Raw genomic sequence first — 17,898 nt, 5'->3', positions numbered from 1 at the left:
AATTGAATTTACCAAGGTGGACTCCAATGAAGTTGTAGAAACATCAAGGATGATCAATGGAAACAGGATGTACCTGAGCTTAAAGTCATAGCAAAGATTCTGAATAGTTAGGTAAATAGTATTTTTCCCCCCAAATATATAAAAAATAAAGACAAATCTAAAAATGTGTATCCGCTTTGTCATTGTGGTATTGTGTGCAGATTAAGGAAAATGTTTAATTTAGTCCATTTTAGAATAAGGCTGTAACGTAACAAAAAGTCAAGGGGTCTGAACACCTTCCGAAAGCACTGCATGCATACACAGTGGACAAAACAGTCTACATTTCCGTAACAGACTGCCCAGGTGAAAATTATGATCCCTTATTGATGTCAGATGCTAAAATCAGTGTAGATGGGGATGAGACAGGTTTAACTTCTTATGGCTGGGGGGCAGTATTGAGTAGCTTGGATGAATAAGGTGCCCAGAGTAAACTGCCTGCTACTCAGGCCCAGAAGCTAAGATAAGCATATTATTAGTGGATTTGGATACAAAACACTTTGAAGTTCCTAAAACTGTTTGAATCACATCTTTGAGTATAACAGAATTTATGTTGCAGGCAAAACCGAGGACAAACCATTCAGAATTTTGTTGTTGAGGTCACTCTTTTCAAAAGAGTTTATTGGGAATCCAGATTTCTAAGGGACTTCATTGCAGTTCCTACCGCTTCCACTGGATGTCACCAGTCTTTAGAAAATTGGTTGAGGTTATTCCTTTGTGTAATGAAGTACGGCCATCTTGAACCAGGGTCACTTGGTTTGATAGAGGCGCATGACCAGAAAGCTAGTGTCAGTTTGTTGTCTTCCCCTATTGAACACAGATCATCCAGTCTTCAATTTTATCGATTATTTACATTAAAAAATACCTAAAGTTGTATGACAAAAGTAGTTTGAAATGTTTTGGCAAATTTTACAGGTAACTTGAGATATTTTGTAGTCACGTTGAGCAAGTTGGAACCGGTGTTTTCTGGATCAAACGCACCAAATAAATGGACATTTTGGATATATATGGACGGAATTAATAGAACAAAAGGACCATTTATGGGACATATTGGAGTGCCAACAGAAGAAGCTCGTCAAAGTTAAGGCATGATTTACATTTTTATTTCTGCGTTGTGTCGCGCCTGCAAGGTTGAAATATGTTCTCTTTTGTTTACTATGGTGGTATCCTCAGATAATAGCATCGTTTGCTTTCGCCGAAAAGCCTTTATGAAATCTGACATGTTGGCTGGATTCACAACACGTGCAGCTTTAAATTTGTTATCTTGCAAATTATGCGATTTCATGAAAGTTAGATTTTTATAGGAATTTATTTGAATTTGGCGCTCTGCATTTTCTCTGGCTTTTGGCAAAGTGGGACGCTACCGTCCCACATATCCCAGAGGGGTAATAAGCGCATTTGCGGAAAAAAACTATCGTTGCACGACTGTACCTAACCATAAACAATGCCTTAAAATCAATACACAGAAGTATATATTTTTAAACCTGCATATTTAGCTAAAAGAAATCCAGGCAATATTAACCAGGTGAAATTGTGTTACTTCTCTTGCGTTGGTTTTCAGATTGCACGCAATCAGGGTATATGCAACAGTTTGGGCAGCCTGGCTCATTGCGAACTCATTTGCCAGAATATTACGTAATAACGTTGAAGGTTGTACAATGTAACAGGAATATTTTGACTTAGGGATGCCACCCGTTAGATAAAATACCGAACAGTTCCGTATTTCACTGAAAGAACAAACGTTTTGTTTTCGAAATGATAGTTTCCAGATTCTACCATAATAATGACCAAAGGCTCGTATTTCTGTGTGTTATTATGTTATAACTAAGTCTATGATTTGATAGAGCAGTCTGAGCGATGGTAGGCAGCAGCAGACTCGTAAGCATTCAAACAGCACTTTCGTGCATTTGCCAGCAGCTCTTCGCAAGCACAGCGCTGTTTATGACTTCAAGCCTATCAGCCTAATGGCTGGTGTAACCGACGTGAAATGGCTAGCTAGTTAGCGGGGTGCACGCTATTAGCGTTTCAAACGTCACTCGCGCTGAGACTTGGAGTAGTTATTCCCCTTGCTCTGCATGGGTAACGCTGCTTCGAGGGTGGCTGTTGTCGATGTGTTCCTGGTTTGAGCCGAGGAAAGGAAAGCTATACTGTTACACTGGCAATACTAAAGTGGCTATAAGAACATCCAATAGTCAAAGGTATATGAAATACAAATGGTAGAGAGAGAAATAGCCCTATAAATACTATTAACCACAACCTAAAACCTCTTACCTTGGAATATTGAAGTCTCATGTTAAACGGAACCACCAACTTTCATATGTTCTCATGTTCTGAGCAAGGAAATCAAACGCTAGCTTTTTTACATGGCACATGTTGCACTTTTACTTCTCCAACACTTTGTTTTTGCATTATTTAAACCAAATTGAACATTTTTTATTATTTATTTGAGGCTAAATTATATTATATTAAGTTAAAATAAGTTAATTCAATAGTGTTGTAATTGTCATTATTACAAATAAATTAAAAAATGCAGCTTTTTTTGGGTCCTCCAATAATCGGTATCGGCGTTGAAAAATCATAATCGGTCGACCTCTAGACCCAATTAATCAAGATTTTGACTACATGAATCAGATGTATTAGCGGTGTAGCTCTCCAGGACCAGAAGTGAAGAAAATGTAGGTTACATCACATTACAGACATCCAAAAATCTGGTTAAATGGACAAACATCTAAAACCTCCTACATCCTCAAAATGGAGAAAGAAAATCTTCACACTTTTACCTGTTAAATTGGCAGTCACTCGGCTTGCATTCCCATCCACAGGCAGCTTGGTCTGTCAGGTAACGGTGTCAACAGGGCCATGGCGCATCCCGTGTCAACATGCTTAACCCACCCCCAACCCCCCACGTCGCTACACAAACATAGTGAACAATTTAGGCAGAGTCTATGCTCTTGACAATTTGTACTCCACACATCAAAGGAGTCAAAGAACTGTTGGACCTTATAGCAACAAAAAAAACATTCAGGGTAGAACATTTTAATTTATTGTATATATTAACTATAATATGTTTGTCAATTGTGAGCTGTGGAAAGACTTCAATTGATGGACAACTAATCAACCACCTCACCTTTGCCAATGTGGACCTCCAGGATCTTTTTCTGCCGCAGAATCTTCCGTCCACTGCAGGCCTTGCAGCGGTCCTTGTGGCTGATGCGCTGGCCCTGGCCCTGGCAACCCCCGCACACGGTGGACACCTGCTGCACCATGCCCGGCCCCAGCTGGTGGAGGCGCACCTGCATGCCCGTGCCGTGACAGGACATACACATCTCCACCGCACCCTTCCTTCCTCCGCGACCTACCCCAAACCATAGCCATGTCAGTCCACATCACCCCAGTCGTTTGCAGCAGTAACTCTCATTACATCACTGTTAAACAGAACCCCACATGCTGTGTTTGACAGGGCGGTAAATGCTAGTCAACAGATAGCGATTCTGTGGATTAATGATCCGCTGTATAAATGTACTTGGAGTAAGAAACATCTATGTATGCATTTTATAGTCAGAGCAACAAAAATGGAACCAAACAATACAGTTTGGGCATTGTACGATGATAATCTTAAGTGTTTTGCCCTAGCCGAGGCATTTACCTCTAACAGTTAATTGTTCATAATGTGATATGTAAAAAAAAGTTAAAATGACATCCAATCCATGCATGAACACACAGGGCTATTCAACCTGATGACTTTAGGGTTACCACACTGGTCATTTTCATCCATCCCTTTTAATAAGGGACTGATCAAGACCAATGTTAACCAACAATGTAACATGTGTAGTAACGTAGCACCTTCACATCGCTCGCAAATAACATTCTTCTGGACAGCAAGTTTCCTCGTGGCGCCATTGAAGAGGTCTTCCAAAGAGACTGTGAGCTGATGAACCACATTCTTTCCTAGGTTGAGAGCACATTGGGGCAAAGCATTAGCTAGAGAAGTTAAGAAGAACCACAGAAAACAAAGGCCAGAATTTGAAGTCTTCTGTGGAAAGTAATATTTGTCTCTGTACTTGATTTGGTTTTTACCTCTTCTCTCCCGGTGCAGTCGGCCACCTCCTCCAAAGAACATGTCAAATATGTCCATGGGGGATCCAAAACCTCCACCACCTCCGCTGCCCCCTCCTTTTATTGCCTTCTCCCCTCCCCGGTCGTACACCTCTCTCTTCTGGGAGTCTGACAGCACCTCATATGCCTGAGATATCTGCTTAAACTGGGAAGAAAAAAACTGAATGAAAGGGGGATACCTAGTCAGTTGTACAACTGAAATGTGTCTTCCGCATTTAACCCAACACCTATGAATCAGAGAGGAGCGGGGGGCTGCCTTAATCGACATCCACATCTTCGGCGGCCGGGGAACAGTGGGTTAACTGCCTTGCTCAGGTGCAGAACGACAGATTTTTACCTTGTCAGCTCGGGGATTCAATCAAGCAACCTTTCGGTTACTCGCCCAAACGCGATCAATTCTCAGAGTGCAAACTACTAATAGAAATCTCAACTAGTACTCAAAAATATTAAACTTACTAGAATTTTCTGACAACTGTAGAAACAATTTATGTATTTTCCATATTCATCTTTTAAAAAGAACCTGGCATAACCGGCATCAATGTGCTGGATTAGCATACATCGCTCCCGCTCTGAACTTGCCTCTGACTGGGCTTGAACCAGAGTCCTCTACCTTGCCAACACACGTGACCACCCGCTCGATAATGTGAAAAAAACTTGAGCTATACAATAGGAACCAATTGTATAGATCCATCTACGAAATGTCTATACAATAGGAACCAATTGTATAGATCCATCTACGAAATGTCAAGCTAGCTGTGGAGTTACTGTACCTCTTAACTCTGCTACACTGGCATGAATAACTTAACTCCACTCAACCACTAGTCATAAATCAGAACCTATTCATAGGAGTTTTACATTGTTTATAACATACACAGCTCACAAAGATAAAGGTGGTACGACAAAAATAAACTCTGACCATCATGGACGCAAAGTGGTTTCCTGAATACTTCCACTCACTTTCTCCCCCTCCGTAGGGTTCTTGTCAGGGTGGTATTTCAAGGCCAGCTTACGATAAGCCTTTTTCAGCTCATCTGGTGTGGCATTGGGCTTAACACCCAACATATCATAAAAGCCGGTTTCCTTCACCATTGTTGTTGGTTACAGTCTGCAAAAGAAGAAAAAAAAATCACACAAGTGTCAGTTTCTCTTCCTGTATGACATATAGTGCTGAGCGATGTGCTTTGAGGTTGGTTAAAAAATATATACAAAATATATAAAAACGTTGATTGATATTTTTTTTTGGGGGGGGGGGGGCTATGCAGTCTTACAAAATCATTATCTTAGTAGTTCTTCAAAGTAAATATGGCATACTTTACGACTGCTGAACACCAACTATCAAATCTTAGATGATGCATTTATGTAGATAGCCCACGAAGCAACTAGGCGTTCAATGGATTATGTTCAGTGCAGTTAATGTAGAATATTGGCCTGTTGGGAAGAGTTCGGGCTTGATCTGATCTAAAAGAAACTGAGCATTGCACTCAGAAAAAAAATCAAATCTAATGGAAATCAAATCATTTAACCGAAGTTGGTCAATTAGTTAAATCGCTCAGCACTAATGCCATTCTATTTGCATTTGAAACCACTTATTGGTATGACAAGTTCCCCACCACTGCAACTTCATGATAGAAATATCCCAATCAGATAGCATTAGAAACAAAGTTGGTGAATAGCAACATATATTTTCAACATGAGGGGTTAGCGCTTAACATCTGAGTTTCTGAACCCAGAAGCTCAACAGCGTGAGACGTCTGTGAGCACATGCTTAACAGACCAGAGGGGTGTCCTACTACAAGGCAAGCTAGATCTACTCAGGGTATCTACAGAAAATCAGCTTCAGATAGAAGCCTGATCTGGAATGTGAAGCTTCCATCATACAACAGTATTTATTGCTTGGCCAAATGCCACCAACTCTAGCAGGCTTGTAAATGTACATGGCTAGTCAAACTCCATGCCACAAATAAAAATATGAGAAATTCTCTTGCAAATTCGGCAGGCTATGGTGTGAAATAGAAGTGTCATCTTTCTTATCCTTAATTCCGAGCACAACAAGTATCTTCCCCCCCACTCCTATCGATAAAATAATTGTTTTGTCAAAACAAAAGTATTTCTGTGCGTGAATTTTAAAATGCATTCTGTCATTAATAAATGTGCAATGTGATACTAACACTACTCTTTAACAAACATTTGCTTTCTCCCTTGTTTTCAGCTTCGCCCACGACGGGTTTATGTGAACTACAATCCTGACGCTGTGTTTTAGCATCAATATTCATCGCTTGGGATACGGCTTTCAAAACATATGACTCTTCTTTCATCAGCAAGAAATCTTTAAATAAAGAGATACTTACTGTAGTAATTTTGCACAGATCCACATAGCTATGGGAGCCCAATATTGGACTAAATTATGTTAGGTTTAAAGGGCTCTGGAAGCCAAAACAACCAAATAAACGTGAATCGATTCTCAATTGCGGTACGGTTCTAGAAATATAAATCCCTGTACTCTCATATCAACTTCAAATGTTAAATACACCATTACTGTATACTGTTTTAACCGGGTTTAACAGTTGCAGAGGATAGTATTTTTCAGTGACACATTTGTGGCGTTTGTCTTCAGTTTACACACAGGTAAACGTTCGGTGTTCACGCAGACGCAGATAGCTAACATTAATTAGCACAGATAACGTTAGTCTACTGTCTTCTGTCTGTAAATAAGCGCTGTAACATGGGCTTATGGGAACTCTATAAAATGGTGTGTATCAATTTAACATTAATGTTTTACTATTAGCGTTATTTCTCTGATATGAAATATAAAGTCATGGTTCTACGTTAACGTTACGGTCTTTGCCAATACTAGAAGCGCTAGCTAGCGTCGAACGTTAGCCACGTCATTAACGCTGGCTAGCTAACGTTACATTATTACTAACAAAACAAAAGAGACCCATCTAGCTAGTTTCCCGTAGCCAACATGATAAAGTTAAGTTAGCTAGCCAGCTAGGTAACTTACCTTGGTTTGGTAGCTAGCTAGGCTAACGTTAGCTGGCCAGCTATCCACGACCTAGCTAACTGATAGTAGTAGCTTAGCTAGTAGTTTATTACTATTCCAATTAGGAACATTACTTTTTTTGCAGAATGAAAACACCATTAAATTGTGGTTAGCTACCTGTTACAATAGACGGCCGTTGAGAGAAAGGACCTTGTTTAACTTATAACACACCCGTCCTGGCGATGAACTTCCAGAACCTTCTACTACTTGCACCGCCTACTTTAATGGTGCTTTCAAGACAACTCGGAAAAAACGAGGTCAAACCATGACGTCGGTGATTTTCAGGTCGGGAAGTCGGGGGCTATAGAAAGATGCCCGAGTTTCCGACTTGGGATTCCGAGTTTGATGGACTTTCAAAAATGTGTTTAGTCGGAACGCGATTTTTTCTCCAGAGAACGCACTGAAGTCAGAGATTTCCCAATTCAGAATTCCGAGTTGTTTTGAACGTGGCATTATTGACAGTGGCATGTATTCATGGTTGCCAAGGGAAGCTGGCCTCCCCCAAAAATGACCAAGAAAAAAATATACAATTATTTATCTTTTGTCTCTCTGGGTTTCATAATTTTCCTTACATTCACAAGAGCCCCTCTGTATGTGTAGGCCATCTATCTGATGCTGTCTGGTCCAAAAGACTATGACATTGTTGCCACCCCTAGCATTGAATGTAACAGAAGCCAGCAAACATTTGGCCTTTCTTTAAAAAGAAACAGGTGTAAAATAATAGCCAATCAGTCTTGAGCTGAGCTGAACTGAATGAGCTCAAATGTGAATGGTCCTGACACACCAAAAAAAAGTGTCAAGGGGGAAGCCAGTTTGGATTTGTCCTCACTCCTATCAAATCGTATTGAGAGCATACTTCATTGACAGAAACAACTTGACTTGTTGCATTTTGTGTTGTTGTCCTCAGGTGGCTGGCTAGCTAAAGTTGGCCCTTTCCTAAATTAGCCATGGATGGAGATATGGAAAAACAATACATCATGTTTTAGTAGCTCAAACAGGCATCTTGGCATGTGCATTTGGTGCATTTGGCATGTCAACACTTCTTACAAAAACAAGTAGTGATGAAGTCAATCTCTATTTTATTAGGACCCCCATTAGCTGTTGCGAAAGCAGCAGCTACTCTTGCTAAGGTCCACACAAAACATGAAACATGACATAATACAGAACATTTATAAACAAGAACAGCTTGAGGACAGAACTACATCATTTTTTAAAATGGCACACATACTGAAGCCTACAAATCAATACATACACACAAAATATCTAGGCCAAATAGGGGAGAGGCGTTGTGCCTTGAGATGTTACGTCATCTATTTTTTTAAACCAGGTTTGGTGTTCATTTGAGGAATATGAGATAGAAGGCAGTTCCATGCAATAATGGCTCTATATTACTGTACGCTTTCTTGAATTTGGGGACTGTGAAAAAAACCCTGGTGGAATGTCTGGTGGGGTAAGTGTCGTGTCAAAGCTGTGTGTAAGTTGACTATGCAAACCATTTGGAATTTTCAACACATTAATGTTTCTTAGAAAAATACCTGATGCAGTCAGTCTCTCCTCAACTCTTGGCCAAGAGAGACTAGCATTCATAGTATTTAAAATAGCTCTCTGATTACAATGAAGAGCAAGATGTGCTTCTCTGTTCTGGGCCAGCTGCAGCTAACTAGGTTTTTCTTTGCAGCACTTGACCACACATGACTTGATACATGACACATGACTTGCTTTTTGGAGTGTGGTGTCAAAAAAAAGCAGAGCATCTCTTTATTATGGACAGACCTCTCCCCATCTGTATAACCATTGAATCTATATGTTTTTACCATAACAGTTTAGAATCAAGTAATTTAGTCTCCTCAACTTGTTCAACAGCCACACCATGCATTACCAGATCCAGGTGAGGTCTAGAACTTAGGGAATGATTTGTACCAAATACAATGCTCTTAGTTTTAGACATGTTCAGGGCCAGTTTATTACTGGCCACCCATTCCAAAATTCTCTGCAACTCCTTGCATGGCCACGCAGTCATGGCTGAACACAGAGTACAGGAGGGGGCTGAGCACGCACCCCTGTGGGGCCCCCGTGTTGAAGATCAGCGTGACGGAGGTGTTGTTGCCTACCTTCACCATAGGTATTTATCTTGTTTAGGTGGGATAGGGCAGTGTGCAGTGCAATGCTGTGGATTATGTCATCCGTGGATCTGTTGGGGCGATATACAAATTGTAATAGGTCTAGGGTGTCAGGTAAGGTGGAGGTAATATGATCCTTAACTAACCTCTTAAAGCACTTCATGATGACAGAAGTGAGTGCTATGGGGCGATAGTCATTTATACCGAACAAAAATATGCAACAATTTCAAATATTTGACTGAGTTACAGTTCATATAAGCAAATCAGTTAATTAAAATACATTCATTAGGCCCTAATCTATGGAGTTCACATGACTGGCAATACAGATACAAATCTGTTGGTCACAGATATTGTATCTTTAAAAAAAAGTAGGGGTGTGGATCAGAAAACCAGTCAGTATCTGGTGTGACCACCATATATATGCCTCATGCAGCACGACACATCTCCTTCGCATAGAGTTGATCAGACTGTTGATTGGGGCCTGTGGAATGTTGTCCCACTACTCTTCAATGGCTGTGTGAAGCTGCTGGATGTTGGCGGAAACTGGAACACGCTGTCGTACATGTTGATCCAGAGCATTCTAACATGCTCAATGACTGACATGTCTGGTGAGTATGAAGGCCATGCTAGAACTGGGACATTTTCAGCTTGCAGGAATTGTGTACAGATCCTTGCAACGTGGGGCAATGAAACATGCATTATCATGCTGACACATCAGGTGATGGCGGCGGATGAATGGCACGACAATGGGCCTCAGGATCTTGTCACGGTATCTCTGTGCATTCAAATTGCCATCGATAAAATGCAATTCTGTTCATTGTCTGGAGCTTATGCCTGCCCATACCATAACCTCACCGCCACCATGGGGCACTCTGTTCACAAGGTTGACAACAGAAAACCTCTCAACCACACAACGTCTATAGTTGTGAGGAGTTGTGAGGTGCGCGTAATGATGAGTGCCAGGCATGCGTAATGATGAAACCCAGGACCTGTGGTGTCAGGTTTGATGGGTATGGAGCAGCACGGGATGAGGGTCAAGGACCAGTAACACATCTGTAAATGGTATTCTTAATGTCTCCTTGGATCTCTACCGAATTAGGTAACTCCGCTTTTAGTTTTAATGCACCTCATTGCCGGAACCAACTGCAAAATACACTGCAATTGGACGCTCTGATGCAACTTGGGCAATTTAAAATGGTCTGAATGTATTAAAATTGTATTTGTTTTACCTTTATTTAAACAGGAAGTCACCATTTAGACCAGGGTCTCTTTCGCAAGGGACCCCTGCACATACAATTCATAGACAAATCAAAAATACAGCACAATCAAGAAAAACAGCCACAGTCCTTAGCAAACATATATTACAAATGCCTTAGATCATGGGTGTCAAACTCTGGCCCGTGGGCCAAATTTGGCCCACGGGGTAATTATATTTGGCCCGCGAGACAATACCAAATTACTACTAGAGCTGGGCCCGCCGGTATTATATAGCGCATTCACCACTAATACTACGAATCCCATAATGCTCTGCTGTTTTCGCGCGCCAATCAGGACAGGACCCAGAAACGCTCTCTCCTCTGTGACAGTAGTCATAGCAACATAGACGCTACAACTGTCAGCGAGCTAACCATTCCCAAAAATGGCGAAAAGAAAGGCAGAAAACAGGAGCTTTCTGGACAAGTGGGAGGCAGAATATCTGTTTACATATGTAAAAGACAAACCTGTTTGTCTTGTTTGTGGAGTCAACGTGGCTGTAAGTAAGGAGTACAACATTAGACGACACTATGAAACGAAACACCATGACAAATACAAGGACCTGGACATGACTCAAAGGAGCCAGAAAGTAGAGGAGATGAAAAGAAGTTTGGTTTCACAACAGAATATGTTTAAAAAAGCCACATCACAAAGCGAGGCTGCTGTAAAGGCTAGTTATATAGTGGCAGCAGAGATCGCAAAATCAGCCCGGCCCTTTAATGAGGGAGAGTTCATGAAAAAGTGCATGATGAAGGTTTGTGACCTCGTATGCCCAGAGAAAAAACAAGCATTTTCAAACGTGAGCCTGAGCAGGAACACAGTAGCTGATCGCACATGTGATCTTGCCACCAATCTGTATGACCAGCTGATGGAAAAGGGAAAAGATTTTGTTGCGTTCTCCCTCGCTGTGGATGAGAGCTGCGACGCATCTGATACTGCTCAGCTGTCAGTCTTCATCCGTGGAGTGGACTCAAATCTGTGTGTTACGGAGGAGCTATTAGGATTCAAATCAATGCATGGCACAACCACAGGAAATTAAATCTTTGAGGAGGTTTCCAAATGTGTAACTGAAATAAAGCTGCCGTGGGATAAACTCGTTGGATTAACAACAGATGGTGCGCCAGCGATGTGCGGTAAAAAGAGTGGACTGGTGGGCATGGTTCGGGAGAAGATGCGGGAAGAGAACTGTGCAGGTGAGCTAACTGTTTACCACTGCATCATACATCAGGAAGCACTGTGTGCCAAAGCCCTAAAGATGGAACATGTTATGACCACAGTAACACAGGTAGTTAACTTTATAAGAGCCAAAGGTCTAAATCACCGCCAGTTTAAATCTTTTCTGGAGGAGTGTGGTTCGGAATACGCAGACGTGCCATATCACACAGAGGTGAGATGGCTAAGCAGAGGAAAAGTACTGAACAGATGTTTCGAGCTGCGTGAGGAAATATGTCAATTCCTGGAAACCAAAGGGAAGGATACAGCAGAGCTCCGGGAGCAAAAGTTCCTGTGTGAGCTGGCCTTTCTCTGTGACATCTTGAGCCATCTCGATGCGCTGAACCTGCAGCTTCAGGGGCGGGGGCGCATCATCACAGACATGTACGCTGCAGTGAGGGCCTTCAAAACTAAACTGTGCCTGTGGGAGAATCAGATGCTGCAAGGAAACCCTTGCCATTTTCCCTGCTGCCAATCCATAAAAGCGCAGATCTCTACCGCCGTGTTCCCATGCGCACAGTTTGCTGAAAAACTCAGTGTTCTCGCCGCTGAGTTTAGCCGGCGATTTGCCGACTTCGATGCCCAGAAATGCAAGTTTGAACTGCTTAGTAATCCCTTCGCAGTTGATGTGGAAAATGCACCAACCAACATCCAAATGGAGCTGATTGAACTCCAGTGCAACGACACGCTGAAGTCAAAGTATGATGCTGTGGGCACCGCACAGTTTCCACGGTTCATCCCTGACACAATGGCTCAGCTCCGCACCCAAGCTGCTCAGATGCTCTCCATGTTCGGCAGCACTTATCTATGTGAGCAACTTTTCTCCTCGATGAAGATGACCAAAACAACTCACAGGAGACGTCTGACTGATGAACATCTTCGCTCGATACTGAGGATTTCTTCAGCTCAGAGCTTGAGCCCAGACATTGATGAACTAGCATCCAAGAAGAGATGCCAGGTATCTGGCTTGGGCACATCAGATTAGACCAGTGTGCAATAATTAATGTTTTCTTTATGCACTTTATCTTGCTACAAGGCATGGGCTTGAATGGTTGATTGATTTATTATCATTTTATTTGTAAGTGGAAAAGTTTATTTTGGTATTTAAATCAGAAGGCTGCAAATAGAAAAGAGGCATACAATTTTTATTTAAATTTGATTTATTTAATAAATGAATGCCATTGATGTGTTTTTTCATTTGAAATTCGATTTTGCATGTCTCCACTATTAAATTATATATTGTATGGTAATAAGCGATGCTTGTTCCATATTCAATGTTAAAGCAAAACTTGTTTGGGTCCATATTAAAAGGTTAATTTGTTCAATGTTGGCCCGTGACTTTGTTCAGGTTTTACATTTTGGCCCACTGGGTATTTGAGTTTGACACCCCTGCTGTAGACAGTGTTATTCTGTTGAATAAGCGGCCCTCGATAGGGTTGGGTAGTGATGCTTGCCGATGTTTTCATAATTATCTCAATGACAGAACTCAGGCCATCAAGGTCGATGGGGTCAAATCTGAGTTCCTTGAGTTACATAAAGTGGTGCCCCAAGGTTCGATACGAGGCACACTACTGTTTACAATCTATATAAATAACATTGGTAATGGTGTAAAAAATATATTTATTTGTATGCAGACAATAGTGTTGTATTCCATTGCTCCATTGGTTGGCCAAGCCTTTTCACATTTGAAGTCTAATTTTCAAGCCTATTATTGTCAAGCACTATTATTGTATCTAAAGTTAGTGCTAAATGCAAAGGCCCACAACCCAAATTTAAATTAATTTGTAATGACTAGTTTGAACGGTACACAAATTGAGTTCCTTCCTACAAATATCTTGGTATCTGGCTTGATGACAAACTGTCATTCAAAAAACATGTCACTGAGCTGGTAAAGAAGTTGAAGTTATTTTACAGAAACAAAGCAAGTCAGACTATGAGGATATTATCTACACTCTAAAAAGAAAAAGTACCTGGAGTATCCTATACGGGTTCTTCAAATTGAACCTGTGGGCCCTGTAAGTTCTTTGAAGAACCCTTTGGGGGTTATGTCAATAATCCCTTTTAATGGCTCCTCGAAGAACCCTTTGAAGAACCTTTTGGGTTGATTTATTTAACTACACCCCCCTCCCCTATTATTATTAATAGTGATAATACACATAACAATAACACAATATTTTTGTTCTCAGTGTTTATTATCAAAGCATAATTAAACAAATCCAAATATGAGGTAAACTCCAATGGATATATCCTCTGGCGTGTTTTGTATTTGTATTTATTATGGATCCCCATTACTCTTCCTGGGGTCCAGAAACATTAAAGCAGTTTATACAATTTTAAAACATTACAATACATTCACAGACGTCACAGACATTCACAGACTGCCCTCAGGCACCTACTACACCACTACCACATATCTACAGTATTAAATCCATGTGTATGTATAGTGCGTTATGTTATCATGTGTATGTATAGTGTGTATGTTATCATGTGTGTGTGTGTGTGTGTGTGTGTGTGTGTGTATGCATGTGTCTGTGCCAATGTTTGTGTGGCTTCACAGTCCCCGCTGTTCCACAAGGTGTTCTTTAAATATATTTTTACTGCTTACTTGATGTGGAATAGAGTTCCATGTAGTCATGGCTCTATGTAGTACTGTGCATCTCCCATAGTCTGTTCTGGACTTGGGGACTGTGAAGTGGCATGTCTTGTGGGGTATGCATGGGTGTCCGAGCTGTGTGCCAGTAGTTTAAACAAAAAGCTTGGTACATTCAGCTTGTCAACACTTCTTACAAAAACAAGTCGTGATGAAGTCAATCTCCACATTGAGCCATGAGAGATTGACATGCATAGTATTAATATTAGCTCTCTGTGTACATCCAAGGGCCAGCCGTGCTGCCCTGTTCTGAGCCAAATATGAAAAGATAGATGGTATCATCATAAAACAATACCAATTTAGATACTACAAGGGACAAACCTTACCTTAAATTGAGGATATCTTTACATTTTTCAGTTATGTGCCTGCACCTGCTGTCCTTTCAAATTCAAGTCCAAATGTTTCAGTTGGGCATAACTAAGGAAGAAGAACTAAGGAGGTTCCTTTTAAAAACTTTAAAAAAAAAACTTTATTTAACTAGGCAAGTCGGTTCCTAAATGAACCCCACTTCCTATGGGGTTCTTGGAATAACCTTTTGGGGACCATTTTCAGTGCCAAGAACCCTTTGAATAACTTTTAGGATCTTAGAAGAACCCTTGTTGAACCCCTAATTTTTTGACTGTATATGCATGTAGCAGTATCTACACTTAAACCACTAGATGCTGTTGTGCCCTTAGGTTTATTAGTGGCAATGGTTATATAACTCAACATGCCTGTAGATTGCTACTAATGAAAATGTGGTGAAGGTGAGTTGGACTGATTTGATTGACTTAAAATCAATGTCCTGCCTAGGCAAGATTGCCCAAAGATATTTATAGCCTTTCACCTTGGAGTTGTGTGCACATTTTTGTTGTGATGTTTCAACCCACCCACCTATAAAAGTGACAGGATTGATTGTAACAGGGTTGATGATTTAATCTTAAAGGGCAACTGTACTTACTGATTATGCCTCGGTTTAGATTTGTTTCATTGAGAAATTCCAGCGGCATACTGAATTCAACCGTCAATTTGTTTTCTGGGTGTGGTTTGATGTGGGGGTCTCATGGTCATGGCTAGAAAGGATCCAGCTTTTGTCAAATTTACCTCAAAAGTTGACATGTATTGCATTTTAGCTAACCCTAACCCTTTTTCCTAACCATAACTTAATAATCTTAACCTGTGTAAATTCTCCTAGCCTGCTAAGAAAATTAAATTCTGACATTAATTTGACAAAAGCTAGATCTATTCTAGCCATGACCTTGCCTCGTGTATGTGTTCTCAGGCGGGAAGAGTTAGCAAAATGATTTAGCCAATAAGCTTCAGCCAGCTGGGGTGCGACCATGGAAAAATTAGTTTGAGTTAGGAAAGCCTATTTCCGGGGCAAGTTAGGGACCGTCAATAAATTACACACTGTAAATAAAACAATATTTTCATGTTGCACACATTTTAGGTCTCATTAAATACTTTCAATATTTGTTTATACATTTATACAATTTACAGTTGGTTTGAGGTTTTTAAGTCATTTCAATTTGGAGCCATTGGAATTTGAATGTATTGTCCCATATTAAATCAAAACCAAATCAATTTATTTTTATTGGTTACATACACATGGTTAGCAGATGTTAATGTGAGTGCAGCGAAATGCTTGTGCTTCTAGTTCTGACAGTGCAGCAACATCTATCATGTAGTCTAACAATTCCACAATAACTACCTAATACACACAAATCTAAGTAAGGAATGGAATTTGAGTATATGAATGTATGGTTGAGCAATGACAGAGCGGCATAGGCAAGTATGAAATACAGTATATACATTTGAGACGAGTAATGCAAGATATGTAAACATTATTAAAGTGACATTATTAAAGTGATTAGTGATCCATTTAATAAAGTGGCCGATGATTTCAAGTATGAACCGTTGAAGTCGGAAATTTACATACACCTTAGCCAAATACATTTAAACACAGTTTTTCACAATTCCTGACATTTAATACTTGTAAAAATTCCTGTCTTAGGTCAGTTAGGATCACCACTTTATTTAAGAATGTGGAATGTCAGAATAATAGTAGAGAGAATTATTTATTTCAGCTTTAATTTATTTCATCACATTCCCAGTGGGTCAGATGTTTACATACACTCAATTAGTATTTGGTAGCATTGCCTTTAAATTGTTTAACTTGGGTCAAAGTTACAGGGAGCCTTCCATAAGCTTCCCACAATAAATTGGGTGAATTTTGGCCCATTACTTCTGACAGAGCTGGTGTAACTCAGGCAGGTTTGAAGGCTTCCTTGCTCGCACACACTTTTTTCAGTTCTGCTCACAAATGTTCTATAGGATTGAGGTCAGGGTTTTGTGATGGACACTCCAGTACCTTGACTTTGCTATCCTTAAGCCATTTTGCCACAACTTTGGAAGTATGCTTGGGGTCATTGTCCATTTGGAAGACCCAAGCTTTAACTTCCTGACTGATGTCTTGAATATATCCACATAATGTTCCTCCCTCATGATGCCATCTATTTTGTGAAGTGCACCAGTCCCTCCTGCAGCAAAGCACCCCCACAACATGATGCTGCCATCCACGTGCTCACGGTTGGGATGGTGTTCTTCGGCTTGCAAGCCTCCCCCTTTTCCCTCCAAACATAACGATGGTCATTATGGCCAAACAGTTCTATTTTTGTTTCATCAGAGCAGAGGACATTTCTCCAAAAAGTATGATCTTTGTCACCATGTGCAGTTGCAAACCATAGTCTGGCTTTTTTATGGTGGGTTTGGAGCAGCGGCTTCTTCCTTGCTGAGCGACCTTTCAGGTTATGTTGATATTGGACTCGTTTTACTGTGGATATAGATACTTTTGTACCTGTACTTTTGTACCTCCAGCATCTTCACAAGGTCCTTTGCTGTTGTTCTGGGATTGATTTGCACTTTTCACACCAAAGTACGTTCATCTCTAGGAGATAGAACGTGTCTCCTTCCAGAGCGGTATGGCGGCTGCGTGGTCCCATGGTGTTTATACTTGGGTACTATTGTTTGTACAGATGAACGTGGTACCTTGAGGCGTTTGGAAATTGCTCCCAAGGATGAACCAGACCTTGTGGAGGTCCACATTTTTTTCGGAGGTCTTGGCTGATTTCTTTTGATTTTCCCATGATGTTAAGCAAAGAGGCACTGAGATGAAAGGTAGGCCTTGAAATACATCCACAGGTACACCTCCAATTGACTCATATGATGGCCGGTTCCCCTCTTTCCACTGGGATTCTCTGCCTCTAACCCTATTACAGGGGCTGAGTCACTGGCTTACTGGTGCTTTTTCATGCCGTCCCTAGGAGGGGTGCTTCACTTGAGTGGGTTGAGTCACTGATGTGATCTTCCAGTCTGGGTTGGCGCCCCCTCTTCGGTTATGCCGTGGCGGAGATCTTGTGGGCTATACTCGGCCTTGTCTCAGGATGGTAAGTTGGTGGTTGAAGATATCCCTCTAGTGGTGTGGGGGC

General features: G+C 41.0%; 2 protein-coding genes across 7 annotated transcripts in view; one reads left to right on the top strand and one right to left on the bottom strand.

Moving 5' to 3' along the window:
- Nucleotides 1-17,898, bottom strand: part of LOC109901021 (dnaJ homolog subfamily A member 1-like) — a 36,942-nt gene that overhangs the window by 13,930 nt on the left and 5,114 nt on the right. Inside the window, exons 1-5 of one of the 6 annotated variants that reach the window (XM_031837577.1) lie at nt 7,768-7,877; nt 5,110-5,257; nt 4,114-4,297; nt 3,880-3,984; nt 3,164-3,391 (exon numbers count right to left, since the gene is read on the bottom strand). In XM_031837577.1, the coding sequence (XP_031693437.1) occupies nt 3,164-3,391; nt 3,880-3,984; nt 4,114-4,297; nt 5,110-5,241 (649 nt within the window). In that variant the 5' untranslated portion in view covers nt 5,242-5,257; nt 7,768-7,877. Of the gene's footprint in view, nt 1-3,163; nt 3,392-3,879; nt 3,985-4,113; nt 4,298-5,109; nt 5,258-7,156; nt 7,585-7,767; nt 7,878-17,898 lie in introns of those variants that run through there. The other 5 variants (XM_031837580.1, XM_020496995.2, XM_020496997.2 and 2 more) reach the window with 5 other exon arrangements.
- Nucleotides 10,940-12,853, top strand: LOC109900326 (general transcription factor II-I repeat domain-containing protein 2-like). Its single transcript, XM_031837581.1, has one exon. The coding sequence runs from the start codon at nt 11,696-11,698 to the stop codon at nt 12,764-12,766; it is 1,071 nt and encodes a 356-aa protein (XP_031693441.1). The 5' UTR covers nt 10,940-11,695; the 3' UTR covers nt 12,767-12,853.

This window comes from Oncorhynchus kisutch, linkage group LG12 (genome assembly GCF_002021735.2).
Source record: "Oncorhynchus kisutch isolate 150728-3 linkage group LG12, Okis_V2, whole genome shotgun sequence".
Classification (NCBI taxonomy): domain Eukaryota; kingdom Metazoa; phylum Chordata; class Actinopteri; order Salmoniformes; family Salmonidae; genus Oncorhynchus; species Oncorhynchus kisutch.
The sequence above is the reverse complement of the archived record's forward strand: the minus strand, read 5'-3'. Positions and strand labels throughout refer to the sequence as shown.

Excerpts from the sequence above, each read along its gene's own strand:
- LOC109900326 (XM_031837581.1), top strand. The coding sequence starts at position 11,696 with ATGTGCGGTAAAAAGAGTGGACTGGTGGGCATGGTTCGGGAGAAGATG.